Source organism: Xenopus laevis, chromosome 6L, assembly GCF_017654675.1.
Source record: "Xenopus laevis strain J_2021 chromosome 6L, Xenopus_laevis_v10.1, whole genome shotgun sequence".
Taxonomy (NCBI): domain Eukaryota; kingdom Metazoa; phylum Chordata; class Amphibia; order Anura; family Pipidae; genus Xenopus; species Xenopus laevis.
In genome coordinates, this window is record NC_054381.1 from 51874242 (window position 1) to 51898521 (window position 24280).

The 24280-nt window shown below is 36.9% G+C and overlaps 1 protein-coding gene across 1 annotated transcript in view; it reads right to left on the bottom strand.

Moving 5' to 3' along the window:
• Window positions 1-24280, bottom strand: part of osbpl10.L (oxysterol binding protein like 10 L homeolog) — a 193081-nt gene that overhangs the window by 35960 nt on the left and 132841 nt on the right. Inside the window, exons 5-6 of the mRNA XM_018267474.2 lie at window positions 14116-14323; window positions 9007-9161 (exon numbers count right to left, since the gene is read on the bottom strand). Of these exons, the coding sequence (XP_018122963.1) occupies window positions 9007-9161; window positions 14116-14323 (363 nt within the window). The remainder of the gene's footprint in view (window positions 1-9006; window positions 9162-14115; window positions 14324-24280) is intronic.

The following is a 24280-nucleotide window of genomic DNA, read 5'->3' on the forward strand; positions in this document are numbered from 1 at the left end:
TAATTAGGATTCATTATATCTTAGGTTGGATCAAGTACAAAAAATCATTTTTTAAAAATTTGGATTATCTGGTTACTTGGTTTCTGTTTAACAGACCCCATACCTGTATATATCATTTTACACACACACACACATCCCGTACAAGGGTGAAACTATTCACACAATCACATACACACAATTTACATGGTGGTGTAACTAGGGGCATTGGGATCACATGTGCACTTTATAGACTATTTGTATCCCTAAATCATTTTAATATAATGTGGACTTTAAACATATGTCTAATGGCTGGTCTTCTACTGTAAATGAAAAAGGAAGGATGGAGCTACTCCATAGACTCTCTTGGATGTTTTCATATTTATTGTATTGACCAATGCATGACAAGGTCCAAAGATTATAGGGATTTGGGTTCTTACATGATGCAATGAATGAAAAGATATCACCATTCCACATGACTTTTTTCAGTTCATAAAAAACAACTTTTAACTAACCCATTATCATTCCAAATATATCTATTTTCCCAGTCCACAATGTATAAAGGCATCATAGCAAATTGACTCCCCATTGTAGTTACAGTAATTGGAACATTAAATTGATCCCAGAACATTAAACTGATCCCGAAGAGGTTTAATATTTAATAATGATGGAAAAATTATGGGGAAGATTTACACACGTTTTTTAGCATTACCATATTGAATCTTTTCCTGCATTAGATTCTATTTATTATGTATAAGTATGACTAATTTGCAAAGTTGCCCCGCAGACTTGTATTGCAACAAAATGAATGCAATGCGTTTTTATTTTGTTTTACACGATTTTGCAAAATTTATGTAATAGGAAACAACAGATTTTGATTGTTAAAAGCTGGAGAACAATTCCAGATGAGATAAATCAGTGGGGAAATTTGCTAAAGTTAGAAATGCTAGGAAAATGTAAAGAATATACCAGCAATCTTAAAATTCGGAGAGCTCTCCGAGTAATGGTAACTCTTGTATCAGCTTTTTGAGGAATGCAAGTACAAAAAGAACTAGTATCCCAAGTAAGTCACAAACAGAAGTTTCCTATCATAGACCCTCTAATTTATTTAAAGGAAAACTATACCCCCCAAACAATGTAGGTCTCTATTAAAAGATACTGAGTAAAACAGCTCATGTGTAAAACCCTGCTTCATGTAAATGAACCATTATCATAATAATATACTTTTTTAGTAGTATGTGCCATTGGGTAATCATAAATAGAAAATTGCCATTTTAAAAAATAAGGGCCGCCCCCTGAGATCGTAAGATTCACTGTGCACACATACAAACCACATGTAAGGTCACATGAGCCAATTAACGGACAGAGTTCTGCCTTTTGCTTCAACACTTCTTCCTGTTAAAGTTAGTGTTGTAGTATTTCTGGTCAGGTGATCTCTGAGGCAGCACAGATAGAGTCACGAAATGGTGGTTCAAGGCAAGAGATGTAAAAGGGCAATATTTATGTAAATATATATTCCAGTTTGGTAAGATTCTTTAATATGTCATTCAATTTGATATAAACTATCTGTTGCTTAAGTATTCATTTTGGGTGTATAGTTTTCCTTTAATAAATCCATGGTATCCCTAAAAAGTACTGTACCAAAGAATGGAACAAAAATCCAAACATTCCAAAAAATTATATTTCAACAATGCCAACAGTCAGAACAGACAAGTGACATGTATAGGCATAGCTGTTTGGGTTTTCAGCAGTGTGTTTGACTAGTCTAACTGCAAAAGTAATATTCATTTATCTCCATTTAGTGACCCAACATTGTAAGATTTACATTTAAACATGACCAGCTCATGCATTGCATATATCTTACCAAATCTAAGGTTTCATTTCAAGATTCATCAAACTTATAAACGTTTATAAAAATGTTTCTTCTCTTTGAAACTGTTATAACTGGCAACGCACACAGAGAATATTTTCATCTCCAGTCTTGAGCCCCACAGACAGTTCTTTCTGTAAACATGTTAAATCAATGGTTTCCTTCAGTTATCATGGGGAGCAAGTCAGCTTTCAATCTGCAATCAGGGCCTCTTTAGTCCTTCTTGTTCTAAGTATTGCAAGACATTTTTGAGATGTATAATTACAACGGAATGCTTGCATTTTCCCATTGTACATTTTAAGACGTTGAAACAAAAAAGATCTAGTGACTTACAGCACTCTTAAACAGTGTAATTATTGTTCTACAATTACACACCCTGTTGCTGATGTATACAACTTTTTTTTTTTTTTTTTACCATAAACCTAAAACAACTTTGAAAGATATTACAAAACTGTGGAAAAAGTGTCTTCTGGTTTTTGATTTTTTGTTTGCCTTACAATGGTTTTGTGAGCTCCAAGCAAGGTCGCCAGACCAGCGAATCTTCCCATGATAGGCCCACCATATGGGCGATATTGGGATAATCCAATTGTTCAGTCCTAAAGCCAAATAATCGGGCATACCAGCAGACAGGACGAGGTCTAGCTGATGCGGTCCTCTATTTGGCGATAAAATCAAACCTGCCCAATTGACATCTGGACGATTTTTGCACAGGTTTGAGTCTGGGAGGCAGTCGGATGGCCCCATACATTAAGCTGCTGAATTGGTCTAAAGGCCCCGAATCGGCAGCTAAAATCAGCTTATGTATGGCCACATTAACTCTGTATATTTTTGTCCCAGGTACCCCCTTTTCAAGTTGCCAATAGAGAAACAGGGCTGATAAGGAGGAAGTAGGTGTTCTGGCAATTACATCATGCATCTCTTTAAGCTAGCTTTTATAAATAAAGTGTCTGCCTGTTGAGCATCACTGCACTAGACATTGTGGTTCATGAATATTTGCAAGTGCAGTTGAGATCACTGCACTACTGAGCACTGATGCAGCTATTGATGCAGGGGAACCGTGACTCTACCACTACCTCCAAACCAAACAGAAGCTCTAGGGTTCCATCAGCAGCCTATGTCAATCGGCACAATTCAGTTGTATAGGAATATGACCCACACGTCACTTGCATGCTGAACACCAGAAATGCTGAAAACAAACACCTGAAATCACGTCAGTGTACACTGGAAATTATGCTAGAGAGACTGTGAAAATATTTGGAGCAAGTGCGCCTGATCTGAGATAAAGTGTGTTGCATTCGTTTTTTCAGATCAGATAGATGCAGCACAATTGCCTCAAGAGCTTTGTACTATTGTGACCACAATGAAACCGGAATTCATGGAAAAAGATGCTGTATTCTGGTAAAAAAAAACATGGTAATTGTGCTCGAAATTGCACTTTGCTAACTGCACTTGTGGATGTACATGTGCCCTATTCTTTTAAGCCACACAAAGCATGATTATATTTTTCCCCATGTCCCAGGTATATAATAGACCTTTTTTTTTGCTAATACTGCTCGTTTTTCTTCTTTGGTGCATCAGGCTGATGATACAGGAACCACTGCACAAATCAAAAAATAATACAAAACTTGACAGGTGACACATAGAGGCCATTTAACTTTACATATGATTTAAAAGGCTGACACTTGAACAAAATAACATTTTTGTTCAATGTGTAATGGATTTCCACTGTTTTTTTCTTTTTAACAGCGTAGGAACAGGAAGCTGCTCCCACACTCTAATTTAAACGCTACTAGAAACCACTGGACATAGCCTGAATTGCCATTATGATACTACTGCAGCAATTTGACATGATAAAAAGAGAACATGGCTTTAAGTTATTTCAATTCTGCAGAGGCATTTACTGATAGAAAAATGTATGAAAATAAGCTTCCTCTAGTAGCCGTTTTACTTTTGCCACAGGAGATTTCATAGCTATCAGATGAGCGAAAAGTCAGTCAACGGGAACTGGTAAAATGGAAGTTAAGTTAGATAAGGACACAATAAGTAGCGTGCCTCTTCATTTTCAGGTTTAGCAATGCGACAGAATTGTAATCTCTGTGTGAAATAGTAACGTGAACACTTTTCTCTGAACTCATGAAATAACACAGGATAAATGAAACTGCAGAGTAAATCATAAAATGTGTTATCAAGTTGCCAAACCTTACTGCAGTGCAAGGTTCTGTCTCTTTCGCAAGTCAGTCGTTTTAAGGGGACTGCAATGAGATTTATCAACTTTGCTTCTTAATTTAGTCTAACTGCAAAGTCTTTCAGCTTGCCAAATTAAATCGAAAAAGGTACATTGTTATTAACATTTTTACAAAAAACAAGCCTTTACCCTTTGAGTGCTTTATTTATTCTCTATATATGTATTAACGTTTAGATTAGTTGATGATGAAAGAAATGTGTTATTTTATTGCTTTCTTCTGTTTTTAATACTTAAGTATATTTAGCCGACTGATTTGTTGAGTCATTCTGTTCCAGTGATTGCTCATATTTGGCATCCTGGAGCTCAATGAGATGACACAACAGGATGACACTGCTGAAAAACCTTGCTTGTTACTATGCTTGTTACTATACTGTTACACAGTTGCTTCTGCTGTGTCCCTCCTACTTATTCTTCCACTGACTTCTCATTGTATAAATATACAAATTGAAATCAAGCACTTCATCTGCATCTCAGTAAAGATTTTGTAAAATGCATGTCCTGGTTCAGTGCACAACCTTGGCACAAGGAGTGGGAATTCTGTGTCTAAATGTCTAATTCCATCAGCCTGTTCTATTAACCTGTGCCCAAGCTGGTGTCTATTTGCTGTAGACTCTGCTAAAGCTCTATTTGCCTTTACAGTTGGCTATTGTTCCATCTTGCTAAAAGGGCAGCAGCGAACACTGGCCCCCTATAGTGCCCTCCATTTTTTCCAAAATTGCCAGACTACAGCAAAGATGGCTTCTATTCTTGGTCCAGGCATACAAGTGTGTTACACATTACCCGCAAATACATCAGTACACTCAATATTCCCATCATGCCTCCAAATATTCAGAGCCAACTGAAAAATGGCTTCTTACTAATGTTCATGGTTTTGAACGTATTCTAAATCTTTACAATAACACATTCCTTCCTCAAATAAAGATATGAAAATTCTTCAACATATTTTTCCCTACATTTTGTGCATGAGGGTTCTCTAAGGGGCAAATTCACTAAGATTCATAGTTGCGCCAGGCGCAACTTCGCCACGCTTCACCGCACTTCGCCGCACTTCGCCAGGCGTAGTTTCGCCAGCGCTTCGCAAATTCACTAAAATCCAAAGTTGCGCTCAGGGGTAGCGTAAGGTTGCGAAGTTGCGCTAGCGTTGATTCGCTAAGTGAAGCGAAGTTACGCTAGCGAAGGTTAATTTGCATACGGCTCCAAATTCAAATTTCAATGGAGGAATACGTATCTGCACTACAAATGCCTAGAAAACCTTCAAAACATCAAATAAAAATCTTATTTTGCCCTACACATGTGTCCACTGTATAGGTAAGTTGCCATGAGTCAGAAAATGTAGGGGGGAAGGAGGGGAGCCCTAAAAAAAATTTCGATCTTTTTCAGCCTATCACCCATAATGTAGAAAACACGCCAGCGTTTTTTGGGACTTAGAAAAAATTTTGACTTTTTTTGAAGCAATCCCTATCTACTCTATTGCGCTTCGCCTGGTCTGAGGTGGCGAAGGAAGTCTAGCGTAAAAGGTAGCGTTCAGTACACTGCGCGCGTTAGTGAATTTGCGTAGTTACATCCGCAGCGAAAATTCGGCAGGCGTAAGGGTGCGAAGTAACACTAGCGAATCTACGCCAGCGCTCGTTAGTGAATTTGCGAAGTAACGAAAATGCCCAACGCTAGCGAATTGACGCTAGCGTTCGGCGCTTCTGCGCTTAGTGAATTTGCCCCACGTATGTTTTTATCCTTTCTTGCTTAAAACACCTGAGAAAATCATTTAGGGACCTGCATGACATCAAGAACAACTCTGAAAAATTCTTCAGTAAATGTAGAAAAAGAAAGATTTCCAAATAAACATTTGCAAAATAAATTTAAAAGGATAGTTTTCCTGAAAATTAACCAGTTACCTTTTGTTGTAAAAGTATGGGGCTCTTTCTCTGTTATATGTAGGTGGTCTCTTTTTAATATTAGTGTGTGATGTGTCTAGTCACACCCAAGTTTCTGATTATTTTAAAATCCAGCATTAATACTGTTATTGCAGAGCCAGACCTTTCAAGCAAATTATAAAATTCATAATACAGTAGTGCTAGTATATTTGTTCTTCATATTGTTTGTTGTTTTATCCTTATTTATCCACTGGGTAGCCACTCAGAAGATGAAAACTTTTTAAACATTTGTTTTCCAAGGCCGTACATATAGACAAAGGGTGCTGAACACTGTTCCCTCTAATTCCTTCTTGGCTATATGTGCAAAAATTATTCTGTGCCCACATTTTCAACTTGTCCACGCACATTTTAATAACGGTTTGCGCAGAATAAATGCAAAATTTTGCCGTTTTAATCTTTGTGTGCACTATAATTTGTTTTGGCCTCAAAATGTGTGGGCGCAGTTATGATGGAAACATTGGTAGCAAAGAAGAAGCCATTAAAGAAGGGACTGCCACCTCACACTTTTTGTGTATATGTTGTGCCATGCTTAAAACAAATGGGACATACTTTGTATGCATTTGCAGCTGACCAATGGCTGCAAAACTTGTTAGAAGCCAGTACTGTATATGAGGCTTTAGTTGACCAGGTGAGCATCAACTTCAACTCTGCTATGCAGTTAAGCTCTTGATCTAGAAACTGTAACACTTCTCATGCAGAATGTTGCCTCTTTATTTGTTAATAAACAGCTCCTTACAGTTCAGTACTGTAAGGAGCTGCTCAATGATGAAATGGTAAATCCCAAACTGTCATTTTCTTACAGTACTGGATCACTCAAGTTACTGTTTTTCAAAATTCTAAATCCACTAGTCGAATTACTAGTTACATTACTGATGGCTGATGGAAAGATGTGACTAAACCACTCAGGGAAAGTGTGATTTTTGTTCAGATTAAGTGCCTTCATAACATTACTTTGGTTTTTTCTGACAAGTAAAATTAAGCTATGGTTGCATTCCCTATTTCTATTGCCAATAGTTACATAGTTATATAGTTAAATTGGGTTGAAAAAAGACAAAGTCCATCAAGTTCAACCCCTCCAAATGGACTTTGTCTTTTTTCAACCCAATTTAACTATGTAACTATGTAACTATGTAACTATTGGCAATAGAAATAGGGAATGCAACCATAGCTTAATTTTACTTGTCAGAAAAAACCAAATGATCAGTTTCTCTTTGTTGCATACATTGGACTGTAATCAAAAAACCATAAAGCACCCTAACAGGAAAAAATCAGTTAATATTTTCTGGGGTACCATTGCTGACTTAATGGGGCAAATTCACTAAGCCGCGAAGCGCGGAACGCTAGCGTTAATTCGCTAGCGTTTGGCATTTTCGCTATTGCGCAAATTCACTAACGAACGCTGGCGTAGTTTCACTAGTGTTACTTCGCAACCTTACGCCAGGCGAATTTTCGCTAGCGACGAAACTACGCAAATTCACTAACTTGCGCAGTGTACTGAACGCTACCTTTTACGCTAGACTTCCTTCGCCACCTCAGACCTGGCGAAGCGCAATAGAGTAGATAGGGATTGTTTAAAAAAAAGTCAATTTTTTTTCTAAGTCCCAAAAAACGCTGGCGTGTTTTCTACATGATGGCTGATAGGCTGAAAAAGATCGAAAAATATTTGGGGCTCCCCTTCCTCCCCCCTGACACATGGCAACTTACCTAGACAGTGGGCACATGTGTAGGGCAAAATACAATTTTTATTTGCTGATTTGAAGGTTTTCTAGGCATTTGTAGTGCAGATACGTGTTCCTCCATTGAAATTTGAATTTCTCGCCGTATGCAAATTAGCCTTCGCTAGCGCAACTTCGCTTTATATAGCGAATCAACGCTAGCGCAACTCCGCAACCTTACGCTACCCCTGTGCGCAACTTCGGATTTTAGTGAATTTGCGGAGCCCTGGCGAAACTACGCCTGGCGAAGTGCGGCGAAGTGCGGCGAAGTTGCGCCTGGCGCAACTTCGCATCTTAGTGAATTTGCCCCAATATTTTTCGACAATTCTCTACTACACCTTCTGTTTCATTGCACAAGATTCTTAAAGTCTATAAAATCAGATTTTAAAAAAAACTTTGAAAAAGCATATAGTGAGCAATTCGATTCAAAAGTGTTCAGGCTTCTCTGCCAGGAAGGGTATTAATATTTAATATTGCAGTCTCTGAAACCTTAATGATCTTTACTTTGATACAATGCTGAGCTGAATATCCAGCCCTCATGGGGCTACTAGGTAAAGTTATCCACACTTATATATCAGGATGAATAGCAGCCACTTTTACAGGCCACAGATCTTAGTGCAGAGAAATAGGGGTGCTTATTATGATGGTCTTATTATAAATATGACTTCCAAGGCTGTGTGCAAAGTACAAAAAAATGGATACAATATCTATTAGTATGCATTTAACAACTGAAATAAAAAAAAAACATTTATATATATTTGGTATAAACACAGCGTAACTGTAGAAACAAAAGTACAAAACATGGGAAGACACATGAAACAAATGACCTTTTGTATGTTAAACAATATTCTGTTCATAGATATTACATTTTTTCCTTGAAAAATAGTCTTTATATATCTGTTACCTTCCTTGTCTGTCATAACATTGGCCTTGAGTATCATTTTTACAGGCTGTACTGGTGAAATGAAACTTAATATTGACAATATCTTTTGAATCTTTGTTTACTTTGCATGCTTATTTCTTTTGCCTTAAAAACATCCTATGTTAAAAAGAATATAAAAAGATTTTTTATTTTCACTGGCCACAATTATCCGTTTAATACTAGAAATGCTTCTTAAACATTCACCTGGAAACATGGAAAAGGACATGTTTTTTACGGATATTTTGTCAATGATATAGCTCTGACGTTTGGAATGAGGCAGAGGACCATGTTTACAGCTTTTGGGTTTATCAGTCCAATACATACCCTCATGGACACTTAAGGCTTACCTCTGTATCTCGATCAAGTACTCTGTAGTCTTGAGGCATGCTTGATATAATTGGCCATGTTAGATTGGTATCGGAAGATGGTAAAGAACTGAGGTGTCCATTTTTAATATTTTCTGTAGAATGAGACTTTGGTCCATGCCAGCTCAGGATACTGTCTGAGAACAGAGGATAACAAGGATTACCCTACAATTCTTTCTAGCTCTGTATGTTGTTCAAAGCAATGGCTTCATAATTACAGAGGTATGGTGGAGGAATTCTGCTCCTTTGTTGAAATCCCATTAGGGTGTTGTCATACTGGCAACTCTGGCCAAACATGACCAGTGCTCTAGAGAGGAGAAAGAATGTGATTTGAGCACAATTGTGGGTGAAGGTTCAAAGGTGAGGACTCATGACTTTTTAGAACATTGACTAGGGAGCTGAGTTTTCAAGGATCCCACTATGGAATTCTGAAGGATTCCTTCATCATTGTCATGATTTTTAAAAACTTAACCATCTAGAACATTTTCCTGATAGTTAGGAACTATTTTAATTATTGGACACATTTGACAAAGCTGATACTTGGGTCAGATCATCAGAATGTCTTCGACTGCCTTGAGCACAATTCTATTTGATGGCATGTTAGTACTAAGCAGCAGGGCTAGTGATTGGTAAAATGTTAGTGTTGCCATTCAATAACAATTACTGACCATTAAAAAAGAAGCCTCTGAAACAGGACTGATCTCACAAAGGTTAAACAATATTTCTGAAACAGAGTGGTACCAACAACCTGTTAAACCTGGGGTAACTTTAAAGGGTAGTAGAAGTTATGTTATAAAATGACCAGTTCTAAGTAACTTTTCAATTGGTCCTAATTATTTATTTTTTATAGTTTTTTTTAATTATTTGCCTTCTTTTGATACTTTCCAACTTTTAAAAAATGTGTGGCTCTGTAAAGCTCCAATTTTTTTGTTACTGCTACTTTTGATTACTCATCTTTCTTTTCAGGTCCTCTCCTATTCATATTCCAGCATCTTATTCAAATCAGTGCATGGTTGCTAGGGTAATTTGGACACTAGCCACCAGTTTGCTGAAATTGCAGACAGGAGAGCTGCTAAATAAAAAGCGAAATAACTAAAAAAAAACACAAATAATAAAAAATGAAAACCAATTGAAAATTATCTCAGAATATCCCTCTCTACATTATAATAAAGGTTAATTCAAAGTTGAACAATCCCTTTCAGTATCTGTGATATATCAGTGAGCAACAAACACAATGTCCTGTGGTTTATCTTTATAAATTGTTGAAATCCCACCAACACAGCAAACAGATTTGGCATTGGAAGGTTGTAGCACTCTCAAGCAGCTGTGGCTGGTCAACATCAGAAAATAATTGGTTTATATGTTCATCACCCAGGGCCCTATCTAACCACAGAATGGATGCAGAACCAACATTTTAAGCCCCCCTCTTTCTAATAGCATGGGTCTACTTGAAACCTGTTAATTCTTTCTACACATTTCCATATTTACTATGAAAAATATAAAAAAGACCTGCATGTCAGGAAACACCATAATCTGTCTGTTAACATAGATAATAACTCATTAAAAACAAGCCCCACTACGAAGAAGAAAAATATCAAAACCAGAAAATCATTTCAAACTCTTGCAATGAAGAATAGGGAAAAAGGTCCAAAAAAGATCCAAAATCTTATCTTCAATTATTATCATTATTATTGTCTAAATGTGTGCCTTTTTTGTAATTGCAGTGTTTTTCTGCAATGTATTGATAGTCCATTTTTGCTGTCAAAGCTCGCAAGAACATTATAACCTTGACCAATTCAATGTCATTTCAGAGAGGCAATCAATAAAGTTGTTTAATCCAATGCAAAACCCACAATGTCATGCAACGCTGGTTATCTTAATTTGCTGTGACACTGTAAGGTACCAAGTGTCCTGCAGAGGCCAGAGCATTAATCTCCAAGAAGTGCACTTGCCAATTACTTTTGCCCTAATTAGTTATCAACTCTGCTTCCTGCTGCTTCTTAAAAAGATTTCAGTTCCACAAGCTGTAATGTATAAATTAGCCCATGAACACTTTAGCAGAATGTATGTAGGGCAACTAAACTGGTAAAAGGTATGGAAAATCTTATGAGGAAAGACTGGCCAAATTGGGGATGTTCACCCTGGAAAAGAGGCGCTTAAGGGGTGATATGATGACTATGTATAAATATATAAGGGGATCATATTATAATCTCTCTAATGCTTTATTTACCAGTAGGTTCCGCCTAAATATTCGGAAGGGTTTTTTTACAGTGAGAGCGGTGAAGATGTGGAATTCTCTCCCTGAATCAGTTGTACAGGCTGATACATTAGATAGCTTTAAGGAGGGGTTGGATGGCTTTTTAGCAAGTGAGGGAATACAGGGTTATGGAAGATAGCTCATAGTACAAGTTGATCCAGGGACTGTTCTGATTAATATTCTTAAAGGCAATGGCAGCCATCAAGTTAAATTTTAGTATGCTGAAATAGGAAGTAATCTAAGCAATTTGTAAACGGCTCTTAAATTATTTCTTAATTAAATCTTTCTAAAGGGACAACTACATTGTTTACTGGTTGCTAGCAGACTGATTGTGTGTCTTTGTATCTTAAAGTATCTTACAGGTAAACCCAAGCACAGTTTACTTGCTGTTCAAGCGCTTGTATTAACTCAGAAGCACTCATCTATTTCACATTGTACAGTTAACCAATATGTTTACACTATTTATTTGTTTATTTATTTAATAAATAACTCATTGATAGTCTAATATTTTGATTAACACCACAAAAAAAACCACTAGACCTAATGTATAAAAGAGACACCCAAATAAAAATGCAAACTTACAATCCAGTCACATGAACATATTAGACCTCATAACTGAATACAGAGTGAAAAGCGCAATAACAAAAAAGTCCACAATAGGCTATTTTTCTGCCGCAGGACTTTGCACTGTGGACTGCGCTTTCAATGGAACACGATCTGCATTAGGCTCATTCTAAGGCACAGGAATCCTAAGGCAGGTGTTAAAGGGATTCTGTCATGATTTTTATTTCTAAGTTACACTATTTACACTGCAAATAATTCACTCTACCATGTAAAATTTCATTTCTAGTTGTAATATTGGTGTGTAGGCAGCCATCTCAGGTCATTTTGCCTGGTCATGAACTTTCAGAAAGAGCCAGCACTTTAGGATGGAACTGCTTTCTGGCAGGCTATTGTTCCTTCTACTCAATGTAACTGAATGTGTTGCATGTCATGGGACCTGGATTTTGCTATTGAGTGTTGTTCTTAGATCTACCAGGCAGCTCTTGTGTTAAGGAGCTGTTATCTGGTTACCTTCCCATTATTCTTTTGTTAGGCTGCTGGGAGGGAAGGGACAGGTGACATCACTCCAACTTGCAGTACAGCAGTAAAGAGTGACTGACGTTCATCAGAGCACAAGTCACATGACTGGGGGCAGCTGGGAAACTGACAATATGACAGCCTAATGTATAGCCTAATGTGAAATGAAAATTAAATATAAACACATCTGTTTGCTCTTTTGAGAAATTGAATTCAGTGCAGAATTCTGTTAGAGCAGCTTTATTAACTGATGCGTTTTGAAGTTTTTTTTTCCCATAACAGCATCCCTTTAAGGACTGGGTTGCATGCCCTGACACTGCCCTATTTATTAAGTGCAGTTGCACCCCCTGGAGTCAATAATGACCCAAATTGTCTGCACTGAAACTGTAAACGTATCTCACATCACAGCAAAAGAGCAGATATTTGTCCAATATAGGACCTAAAGTGATTTGCCAAATCATGCTGATTCAATCGTTTGGCCCTTGGGCCACCAATCAGATCACAAGGAAGCCCATGCAGTCCTGTAAGCCACAGCCAAATGTGACCATCACCCAATTAGCTATACCAATCATTATATAATCTAGCCCCAGACAGTTATTGGTAAGATTGCTTTATTGGCCTCATATACAGGTCAATAAGCTATTGATTTGGTCAGGAATAGTTTAGAGCCAGTAATGGCTTACATGCATAACAGCAAACTAACATATTAGTTAGTTTCATTTTTATTAAATCAAAATTAGTGCATGCAAATTTTATACTAATTTCACCACAGGCGCAAATCAGCCAAGTTGAGCAAAGAAATGGAAACTGATGCTACGACAAAGGTATGATGGCAAGTTTTGCCTCCTAAAGCACTGGATTGAGTAGAAAAGGGGTTCGGTCATTCATTAAAGAAAAAAAAAGTTTCTGGATAGCAAGAACCACCCCCATGGCGAGTGTATGCCTAGTGTTCTGAAAAAAATGTATTTAATTATAATAAATTGGGAGGATTAGACTCCTTCTGAGTTTAGCAAAAGCTGTTTTATTTTACATTGAAAGCAGTTTCTTGCTCATATGAAAACATGTGTGTGAAGGTAATTTATATGTAAGTTACATCCTTTAAGCAACATTATTTTCTGAGGCTTATGTTGCCTTTTAAATTCACCATAGCTCATTCTATATACACAAATCTATAATGAAATAAACCGTGTTCTCCAAAAGAGTTAAAACTAGTAACAATAATTAAAATATAAAAAATACTAATATATATATACATGCAGGCAGAGCGCACACCATTAGCCAAAAATAGAACCTGGGTGCCAGTCCGAATATAAATAGATACCAAGGTGAGTTGACAGCACTCCAAGGAAGATATTTATATATATATACTACATATACAGGCATGGGTTCCATTATCCGGAACCCAGAAAGCTCTGAATTATGGCATGGCTATCTCCCATAGACTCCATTTTATTCATATAATCCAAATTTTAAAAATGTTTTCTCTGTTATAATTAAACAGTACATTGTACTTGATCCAAGCGAAGATATAATTAATCCTTATAGGAAGCAAACCCAGCCTATTGGGTTAATTTAATGTTTACATGATTTTCTAGCAGATTTAAGGTATGTAGACCCAAATTAATGAAAGATATGGTATCCGGAATAACCCAGGTCCTGAGCATTATGGATAATAGGTCCCATACCTGTACTAAAATAGGCATATTTTATTCAACTATACAGATATGTATACAGCAATCATAATCTGCTCTAACCTGTAGATATGTTCTTGTTGTTTTGCCCACTTTGATATACACTTTGCTGTAGTAAATGGAGACATTCTCCAAGGCAGCTAAGGGTGGCAGCGGAGGTAGCTTTTAGCAGGAGCAAGTCCTGGTCCAAGGCAGACAGGGGGCCAGAGCCTGAAAGGGATTCAATAGCATGCACCAGATTTTTTTGTTGTCCTTCCACTTGAGCCATGACCTATATGGATTAAATAAAAAACACAGTCAGTAACCATACATATGCTGGCACAATCACTGAGCACTGCTCATGAAAATTTGGATCCCGTAAACCGTCACTATAGCTGAAATGTAAACCGAACTAATAAAATTTCAGATACATTCTAAAAATGGAGTAAAAATGCTATGCTTTGGGGACACCAAAAAAAAGAATCCTCAATTTTAGGGGTTTTCATGTTTAATCCATCAATAAATGTACACTCCAAAAACAAATATTTTAGAAATATAAACACATAGATGGCCTGGTTGGAAGATGTGCTGGCCACTAATCCTAGAATCTAGTCCACAAGAAAATAAGGATTTTAGATGAAAGTATAAGCCATTTAATGTCAGTCTCGGACAAGTCCCTTTCCCAATACATAGCAAAGCCAGAGCAGTGGCAGCTGGTGCCATAGGAGTCAAGCCAAAATCCCATTTGCTACAAAAAACTGGCAGATTTATAGAAGGACATTCAAATGGGTCAAAGTAGCTGTAAACTAAATGGTAAAAGATGGTATGCTTCAAGGCAGCAGTGTGGAAAACTGGAAAGCACAGATAGTGAGCAGCCTCTAAGAAGGGATGGAAAGAACTGATCCACGATCACAACTGATCCAGCAAGCCAACAAAGCCATTTCAAGAACATACACTGAGGGGCAGATTTATCATGGGTCAAATTAAAAATTTGGAATTCGAATTTTCGATTTTTTAAATGGTCAAACTGTCAAATTCATCTAGGGAGTTATTCAAATTCGATTCTAATTTTTTTTAAAAAAAATTTGAATTTGATTTTTGAAATTTATAATACTCTGGCCCTTTAAGAACTCAAATTCAACTATTCACAATGGGAGAGGTCCATGGATCAATTTGCAGACTTCCTGACATTCGAGGGTTTTTTTACAGAGAAAAACACTTGAATCGAGTTTTTAAAATTCGAACCAAATTCGATTTGAAATGGATTCGAGTTTTCGGGTCGATTCCCTTCATCCGAGTTTAAAAAAAAGTGATTTTATTATAACATTTCAATTGGACGAATTTAGAATTTATGGGAGTTTAGGAGAGTAATTAAAAACTCACATGAAATCGAAATTTGACCTTTGATGAATGTGCCTCTGAGCATCCACCCAGATCTAGCCAGGAATGGTAATATGATTAGATATATCCATTGTGTTGTGTTTGTAGAAATTAATTTGAACATGCACAAATCATACATCACACTAATCCCAAAGGGGCAGTGGTTCACAAAATTATTGGGATCGTCCCCTAAGGGGGACCTGAAGCAATACCAGGGGGGCTCAATCTGAATGCCAGTGAGGGTGTCATTTAGGGAGAAAGTCTATTTGCCCTATAAGATACATTTGAAACCCAGGTTCAAAGTCAAATTTTTTTGGGTAAAAAAGTACTTGATGCCCTATGTATTGTTGAAACTATAGCTGAACTGCTAATATATCCATGTTTTTCTATAATAGTTACCTTGTTATTATATAAGGGGAAGCCTGGCCAAAAGCTTGACATGCTTGAGCTGAAAAAAGTCAATACTGTATAACAATATGCAATCTGTGTTTCAAGCTATATTTTTTTTTATATAAAATCTCAGCAAAAAGCACTTAGATAATAACCATATCAAATAGAACGACATCAGCGGCTTCTGCTAAAACTGGGGATGAATCTTATTTTATGATTCAATTTTCAAAAAGATATTAAAAGAACAATTATGTGCTATAAACTTCCAATGTAACTTGTATTTATACATCCAGATATCATTACATCTGTATTCATTGATACTGAGGATAAAATCCTATTATGCCACTCATGTCAGGCCTTCCTAGTTGACAGAGCTGTCAGTGCCTTGATGGAATCCTGTTTAGGACAATCTTCACTAACTTCTCCTTTCCTAATCACGCTGTCTCGACACAGACTTGGCAGTGTTCTGTGAAAATCAATATTTCCTAATGGAGAAAATCAGAGGTGTCTGCAGCCTCTGAGACTTTTTTTTCCAATACTGCTTTCACATTGTACCTGTCCTTTTTTCTTCTTTTTAAAGGGATACTGTCATGGGAAAACATGTTTTTTTTCAAAATGCGTCAGTTAATAGTGCTGCTCCAGCAGACTTCTGCACTGAAATCCAATTCTCAAAAGATCAAACAGATTTTTTTTTATATTTAGTTTTGAAATCTGACATGTGGCTAGACATATTGTCAGTTTCCCAGCTGCCCCAGTCATGTGACTTGTATCTGCACTTTAGGATGGAACTACTTTCTGGCAGGCTGTTATTTCTCCTACTTAATGTAACTGAATCTGTCTCAGTGGGACTTGGCTTTTACTACTGAGTGTTGTTCTTAGATCTACCAGGCAGCTATTATCTTGTGTTAGGGAGCTGCTATATGGTTACCTTCCCATTGTTCTGCTGATGGGCTGCTGGGGGGAAAGGGAGGGGGTGATATCAATCCAATTTGCAGTACAGCAGTAAAGAGTGACTGAAGTTTATCAGAGCACAAGTCATATGACTGGGGCAGATAGGACTGACAATATGTCTAGCCCCATGTCAGATTTCAAAATTGAATATAAAAAAATCTTTGATCTTTTGAAAAATGGATTTCAGTGCAGAATTCTGCTGGAGTAGCACTATTAATTGATGCGTTTTGAAAAAAAACATGTTTTCCCATGACAGTATCCCTTTAAATATTGCTCAAAAAAGATTACTACTCCCTGCTTGAATTCATTTGCCCCTATCCAGTGTCAGTGAGATTCAACCTATGACTGTCCAGCTGGTACCATGCAACACTTGCCTGCTGAAAGTTGTAGCTTAGAAGTTGCAGAAACCATACAGTCCATATTTATTAGACTTTATTTCACACCCATTGAAAACCCACCATTGAAAGGGCACAACAGGCCCCTTTAAAAGAAAATATCCATGTATAAGACAAATGATGGAACATTTGTAAACCCCACCCCAGGGATCCCCACCCCCAATCTCCGAAAAAAGTATTAAGACTTATACCAAGAAGTAGTCGAGTTTAGTTTATTATTTGGAACTTACTTAATGGTTTACTATAAAGCAGTGGTTTCCAGTGGGGTGGTGGTTGTGCAGTTATCACCAGTTTATATTGAGGTATTACTCAACAACGTTCTCTCCCAACACTCCTATGATTAGTATGGCATAAATAAAAATACACTCTTTTATAACTACAGCTTGCTCTTTGTAAAGAAACATTTTTGCAATTGTGATTATTAATTTATAAGGACATTCAGAGAGTTTCATACATACACAATTTATTTGGTTCTGGGGATATATTTTGGGGCTTATTCCTGCATGAGAACACAGATGTAAGAAATTATAACACAGAGTAATGAAATAAAGATAAAAACACTAGAAAGAATGGTTTTCTAAAAATAAAAATCTGCCTGAAGTGCAAATAAATCAATATCACGCATTGCCCATCTTGAACACCTGAACATTACTGATTATGGGATTAAGCAGCAAAGGAAATGAAAAAAATATATAAAAAATTCATATATAAAAGTGCGCAGGGTAAAAGAACAAAACAATGACTTGTGTAGTATTTCAGCTGGCAATTCAGCTAAATAGGATAAGAACATAATTGGACTAAGACATTTATCTTATAACTCATAAACGATATCTACTTCATATAATTATTTTTCCTCCACTTGCTGAAGGGCAAGCACCTTATCAGGATGAAAATTAAATCTACATTTTTTTCTTCTGTGTTTCCAGTTAATATTAATATGGCAAAAAGATCTTATGAGACGTATTTATCAAACGGCGAGGAGACAATTGACCAAACGATTACTCTAATAGAGACATGATATGTGCCGTTAGACATAAGATGATGACAGAAAATTATAATGTGAGAAGTGTTCTTTTGCAATGTTCTGTAGATCACACACAGGATACAATGCCAGTGGTGGAAGATGGGACAGTTTAAGCTGTCATAGAAAATATGCTGGGCTTGAGGTTCTGTTGTCCCTTCAGAGTCCAACACATTGATAGGAAGGCAACCAAAGAAGAACATTTTAATTGGAGAAGCCACCTGCATCGGAAATGATTGAACTCTCTCAAATGCTACAGGAGTTGTTACAGAGAAGAACCTGTAAAGAGTCAGAAACTGCAGGAAACAAATATGCTCTAAATTCTTTAACACAGTGGGAAGAAATCCTGCTATAGCAAAGCCACCCATAGGCGGTTATTTATCAAAGTCCAAATTTATCTCAATATTTTCTGCTATAAAACTCTGATCAAATCCGCTCGGTTTTTTACGCTTATTTATTATTACATTTTCCCGAAAATTTGCTTTGCAGGGAAAAAAATCAGATTTTCACAATTTTTTGGATTTCTCCATGCGATTTTCACGATTTTTTTTTTTTTTTGCACGAAACCCAGAGCTCATCAAAAAATCATTGGGACTTCTCCCCTTGACGGGTTTGAGATGCCAGATTTTCAGATTCTGACATTTAACCCCCATAGAGTGTGAGAGCCTATTAAAGGGATACTGTCATGGGAAAAAAAAAATTTTTCAAAATGAATCAGTTAATAGTGCTGCTCCAGCAGAATTCTGCACTGAAATCCATTTCTCAAAAGAGCAAACAGATTTTTTTATATTCAATTTTGAAATCTGACATGGGGCTAGACATTTTGTCAATTTCCCAGCTGCCCCATGTCATGTGACTTGTGCCTGCACTTCAGGAGAGAAATGGTTTTTGGCAGGCTGCTGTTTTTCCTTCTCAATGTAACTGAATGTGTCCCAGTGGGACATGGGTTTTTACTATTGAGTGTTGTTCTTAGATCTACCAGGCAGCTGTTATCTTGTGTTAGGGAGCTGCTATCTGGTTACCTTCCCATTGTTCTGTTATTAGGCTGCTGGGGGGGGGGGAAAGGGAGGGGGTGATATCACTCCAACTTGCAGTACAGCAGTAAAGAGTGATTGAAGTTTATCAGAGCACAAGTCACATGACTTGGGGCAGCTGGGAAATTGACAAAATGTCTAGCCCCATGTCAGATTTCAAAATTGAATATAAAAAAATCTGTTTGCTCTTTTGAGAAATGGATTTCAGTGCAGAATTCTGCTGGAGCAGCACTATTAACTGATTCATTTTGAAAAAAAAATTTTTTTCCCATGACAGTATCCCTTTAAGGTCTGATAAATAAAATGAAATGAAAAAAGGTTATAGGACCTTGCAGGTATGTAGTATATTTTATTGGATCAACTCAGTAATACTTTTATAACCTCATTGTAAAGAATTCTTTATAAGCCAAAGCAGCAGCCAGAACACATTAACATCTTGGTTAGGAACACACGGTTAGACGGAGATGCAATCCTGAAGCACGCAAGATGCTTTAAACATCAGATACCAGGTTTTGGATAATTTTTGGGATATGTTGTTTCAATGATTGGCTTGAAAATGATGGCGGGGTTTTCTAAAACAAACAATATGTTCGTGCACAGCCTGCTCATGAGAACAATAGTAGAGGTGTTTCATCGACTATTTTCACAATAGGTTCATGACTATTGTCTTTGCATGCATGAGCAGTCAGTCTAAAGCAACTGGACTTTCTCGAAAATGTTTCACCATTCATCCAAGTAGGGAATGTTTTCAAGAACACTAGTAATTCTAGTTGCTTTAGATGTATCTCCATTAGATACTGTATATAATGACCTGGATAAATGAAACCTTAATAGATATATCTTTTCCAAATGGTGTTCTTTATGTCAATGTTTTGAAAGAGAAAAAAGTACCGTATATACTCGAGTATAAGCCGAGTTTTTCAGCACCCAAAATGTGCTGAAAAAGTCTACCTCGGCTTATACTCGAGTCACTCACTCAAACCGCATCAATTGCGCTGAAGAAATCTTCCTGTGCCCCACACAGCTGCCTCGTTCCTGGCTGTATTGGTTAGTTCAGCCGGCAGCCATTTTCCCTGCATTACATGCTTCCGATAGCCCCTCCTACTCAACCTCTCCTGTAATTGGGTTGCAGCCAGGGCCGGATTAGCCGGAAAACTGGCTGGTTTTAGGGGTCCGGTACAGGGCTTGCCTAGCTGAAGGGACCTGGGTGGCCAGGCTATCATGAAGGAAAAGATCACCTGTCCCCGCGCTGGCCTCGCGAGTATGATCAGCAGCCTCCCGCATCCGACGTCCAGCGCATTGTCTAGAAAGTGCTGCCGGTTCGTTGCACAGTTACGGTAATATACTCGGGATGCCGGTCTCTCTCTCTGCCGACGCACTTGAAAGGTTCGTTGCACAGTTACAATAATATACTGCTGGATGCCGGCCTCTCTCTCTCTCGTCCCGTTATTGAAGCCATTTATCATATGATTGATGTGCATGCTATTTAGACCCAGCCTATTCACCAGTGCATTGTTGTTACACTTAAAATTCCCTATCTAATAGACTCGAAAAGGGAAGGAACCACTTGGTAAAACATTCTTTGGCCAGTTAGGGTATCAGCTGTTTGTCAATGCATACATGTGTAGGAGAGTGGTCTGCTGAAACTATTCTGCACAATCTTGGGCTGCAATCAGTCCTATCCTGTTCTAGATAGTGAATCAAAGTATCTTTTCATTGATTTATTATCTTATTTGTAAAAGGAAATGGAAGCCAGTCTCTTTCAGCTGAAAGCACACTAGGCTTATACTCGAGTCAATCAGGTTTCCCAGTTTTTGTAGGTAAAAGTAGTTACCTCGGCTTATACTCGGGTCGGCTTATACTCGAGTATATACGGTACCCCACTCGCTCAGCAGTCTCTAGTAGTTGAAACTACCTAATTAAAGTCTCAGTTGCATGCAATTTTACTAATTACTTTATATGAATCCCAAAAAAAGTGCTTGTGCTAAGATAAGACTGATTAAAATCCAATGATTATGAATTCATTAAATAATTGTGATACAGTTCATCTTGTTATATATTCAGGGGTTAAGAAAATTAGGTACACATATACCCTTAGCTGTAGCAAATTCTTATTCCACGGTAGTGTATATCCTTTTACTACAGGATATATAATAGTTAATAGTAACCCCCACCAATCACTTTGAGTTAAAAAACTTTAAAGTGCAAGTGCTTAATAATTAATGAAAAATAATTTCATCCGGACTGACCAAAAATTCATAAAATTAAAAGTGCTCAATAGTGCTTAGCAATAAATTAAAGTTGAGAAAATTGATTAAATAGAGACCGCAATAAATGGGATAAATATTAAAAAACACACAATGCTCAGGTTCAGAAGATAAGTCAGAAATGGAAAAGAGGAGGAGGTGGAGTTGTCCCAAATCTACTACCTAATTGTTTCTATCCCTGGGACACCACAAAGTCAAAGAAGGCAGAGTACCCGGGACTGTGGTCTCAAATTTTAATCTAGTCCTAGACTGGAAAAATTCTATATAGGCCTAAAAAAACCACAAATCCACGGGCTCTTGTGAGCTTTAGTATCAGATAGATTAAGCAAAGAACCGAGCACTGGTTGAGGTTTGCAACCTCCCCACCCCCTCCACTACTTTGAAAACCCAATTGACTTTAAATAAATAGTTTAAAGTTAAAAAGGACTCAGAACGCCGACGCGCGTTTCGCAATACTGGCTTTGTCAAGGCGTAATGAGAAAGCTCCCCTGCCGTCGGGTTTAAAACACTTCCGTATGGTGCGTCACTATGAGGAGTTATCGCGAGACTTTGCCTGTCCTCGCCCACATACGTCTTAGCTTGTGCGCGTCGTCCTGGCAACCAAACAGCTTCACGCTATTATCCGACACGAAGAATCTATGACGGTGCAACTGCCCTCTGACACTTCTCCATACGTTTTATTAATACGGTCATGATTCTTAAACAGTTGGGGAACTTTCTACATGAAATTGATCGATTAATTTAACCATCAACAGATTTTTACTGTATATATATAATTAATTAAAAGGACATATTTATTAATTATTTATTAAAACATGAATTAAAAATATGTTTTGTATTTTTATTTATTTATACATTTATATTATATATACATATTTATTAATTATTTATTAAAACATGAATTAAAAATATGTTTTGTATTTTTATTTATTTATACATTTATATTATATATACATTTATATTATTATATATATTTATTTATATTTATACATGTATAAATAAATAAAAATACAAAACATATTTTTAATTCATGTTTTAATAAATAATTAATAAATATGTCCTTTTAATTAATTATATATATATACAGTAAAAATCTGTTGATGGTTAAATTAATCGATCAATTTCATGTAGAAAGTTCCCCAACTGTTTAAGAATCATGACCGTATTAATAAAACGTATGGAGAAGTGTCAGAGGGCAGTTGCACCGTCATAGATTCTTCGTGTCGGATAATAGCGTGAAGCTGTTTGGTTGCCAGGACGACGCGCACAAGCTAAGACGTATGTGGGCGAGGACAGGCAAAGTCTCGCGATAACTCCTCATAGTGACGCACCATACGGAAGTGTTTTAAACCCGACGGCAGGGGAGCTTTCTCATTACGCCTTGACAAAGCCAGTATTGCGAAACGCGCGTCGGCGTTCTGAGTCCTTTTTAACTTTAAACTATTTATTTAAAGTCAATTGGGTTTTCAAAGTAGTGGAGGGGGTGGGGAGGTTGCAAACCTCAACCAGTGCTCGGTTCTTTGCTTAATCTATCTGATACTAAAGCTCACAAGAGCCCGTGGATTTGTGGTTTTTTAGGCCTATATAGAATTTTTCCAGTCTAGGACTAGATTAAAATTTGAGACCACAGTCCCGGGTACTCTGCCTTCTTTGACTTTGTGGTGTCCCAGGGATAGAAACAATTAGGTAGTAGATTTGGGACAACTCCACCTCCTCCTCTTTTCCATTTCTGACTTATCTTCTGAACCTGAGCATTGTGTGTTTTTTAATATTTATCCCATTTATTGCGGTCTCTATTTAATCAATTTTCTCAACTTTAATTTATTGCTAAGCACTATTGAGCACTTTTAATTTTATGAATTTTTGGTCAGTCCGGATGAAATTATTTTTCATTAATTATTAAGCACTTTAAAGTTTTTTAACTCAAAGTGATTGGTGGGGGTTACTATTAACTATTATATATCCTGTAGTAAAAGGATATACACTACCGTGGAATAAGAATTTGCTACAGCTAAGGGTATATGTGTACCTAATTTTCTTAACCCCTGAATATATAACAAGATGAACTGTATCACAATTATTTAATGAATTCATAATCATTGGATTTTAATCAGTCTTATCTTAGCACAAGCACTTTTTTTGGGATTCATATAAAGTAATTAGTAAAATTGCATGCAACTGAGACTTTAATTAGGTAGTTTCAACTACTAGAGACTGCTGAGCGAGTTTGAAGCTAGTGGGGTACTTTTTTCTCTTTCAAATCATTAACTTGCACTGACTAAGGTCAGACCTCCGCTTCTACCGCAGGATAAATTTATTTAACAAGGGATCACTTTTTTGTTTGATTCTTTATTTCAATGTGTTATTGGTCTGTCTACCAAACAATGAAGCTCATGACTATAGGTCTATCTATCAGGCGATGCCACATGTCATCACTTGGAGGCAGATTTATTACGGGTTGAATTGAAAATTCAGATTTTTGAATTTTTTTTATGGTCAAATACAACTAGGGAATTATCCAAACTCGATTCAAGTTTTTAAAAAAATGTGAATTTGATTTTCGAAATTTATCGTTCTATGGCCCTTTAAGAATTTGAATTCGACTATTCACCGCCTAATTACTGTTTGAATCAATGGGAGAGGTCCAGAGATCAATTTGGAGATGTTTGCAGCCTTCCTGACATCAAAGTTTTTTTTGAGAAAAAACTCGAATTGAGTTTGATAGAATTCAAACCTAATTCGATTTGAGTTTTCGGGTCGTTAAAATTTGTCCGAGTTTAAAAAATTCTTTTTTTTAATAAATTTCCCCAA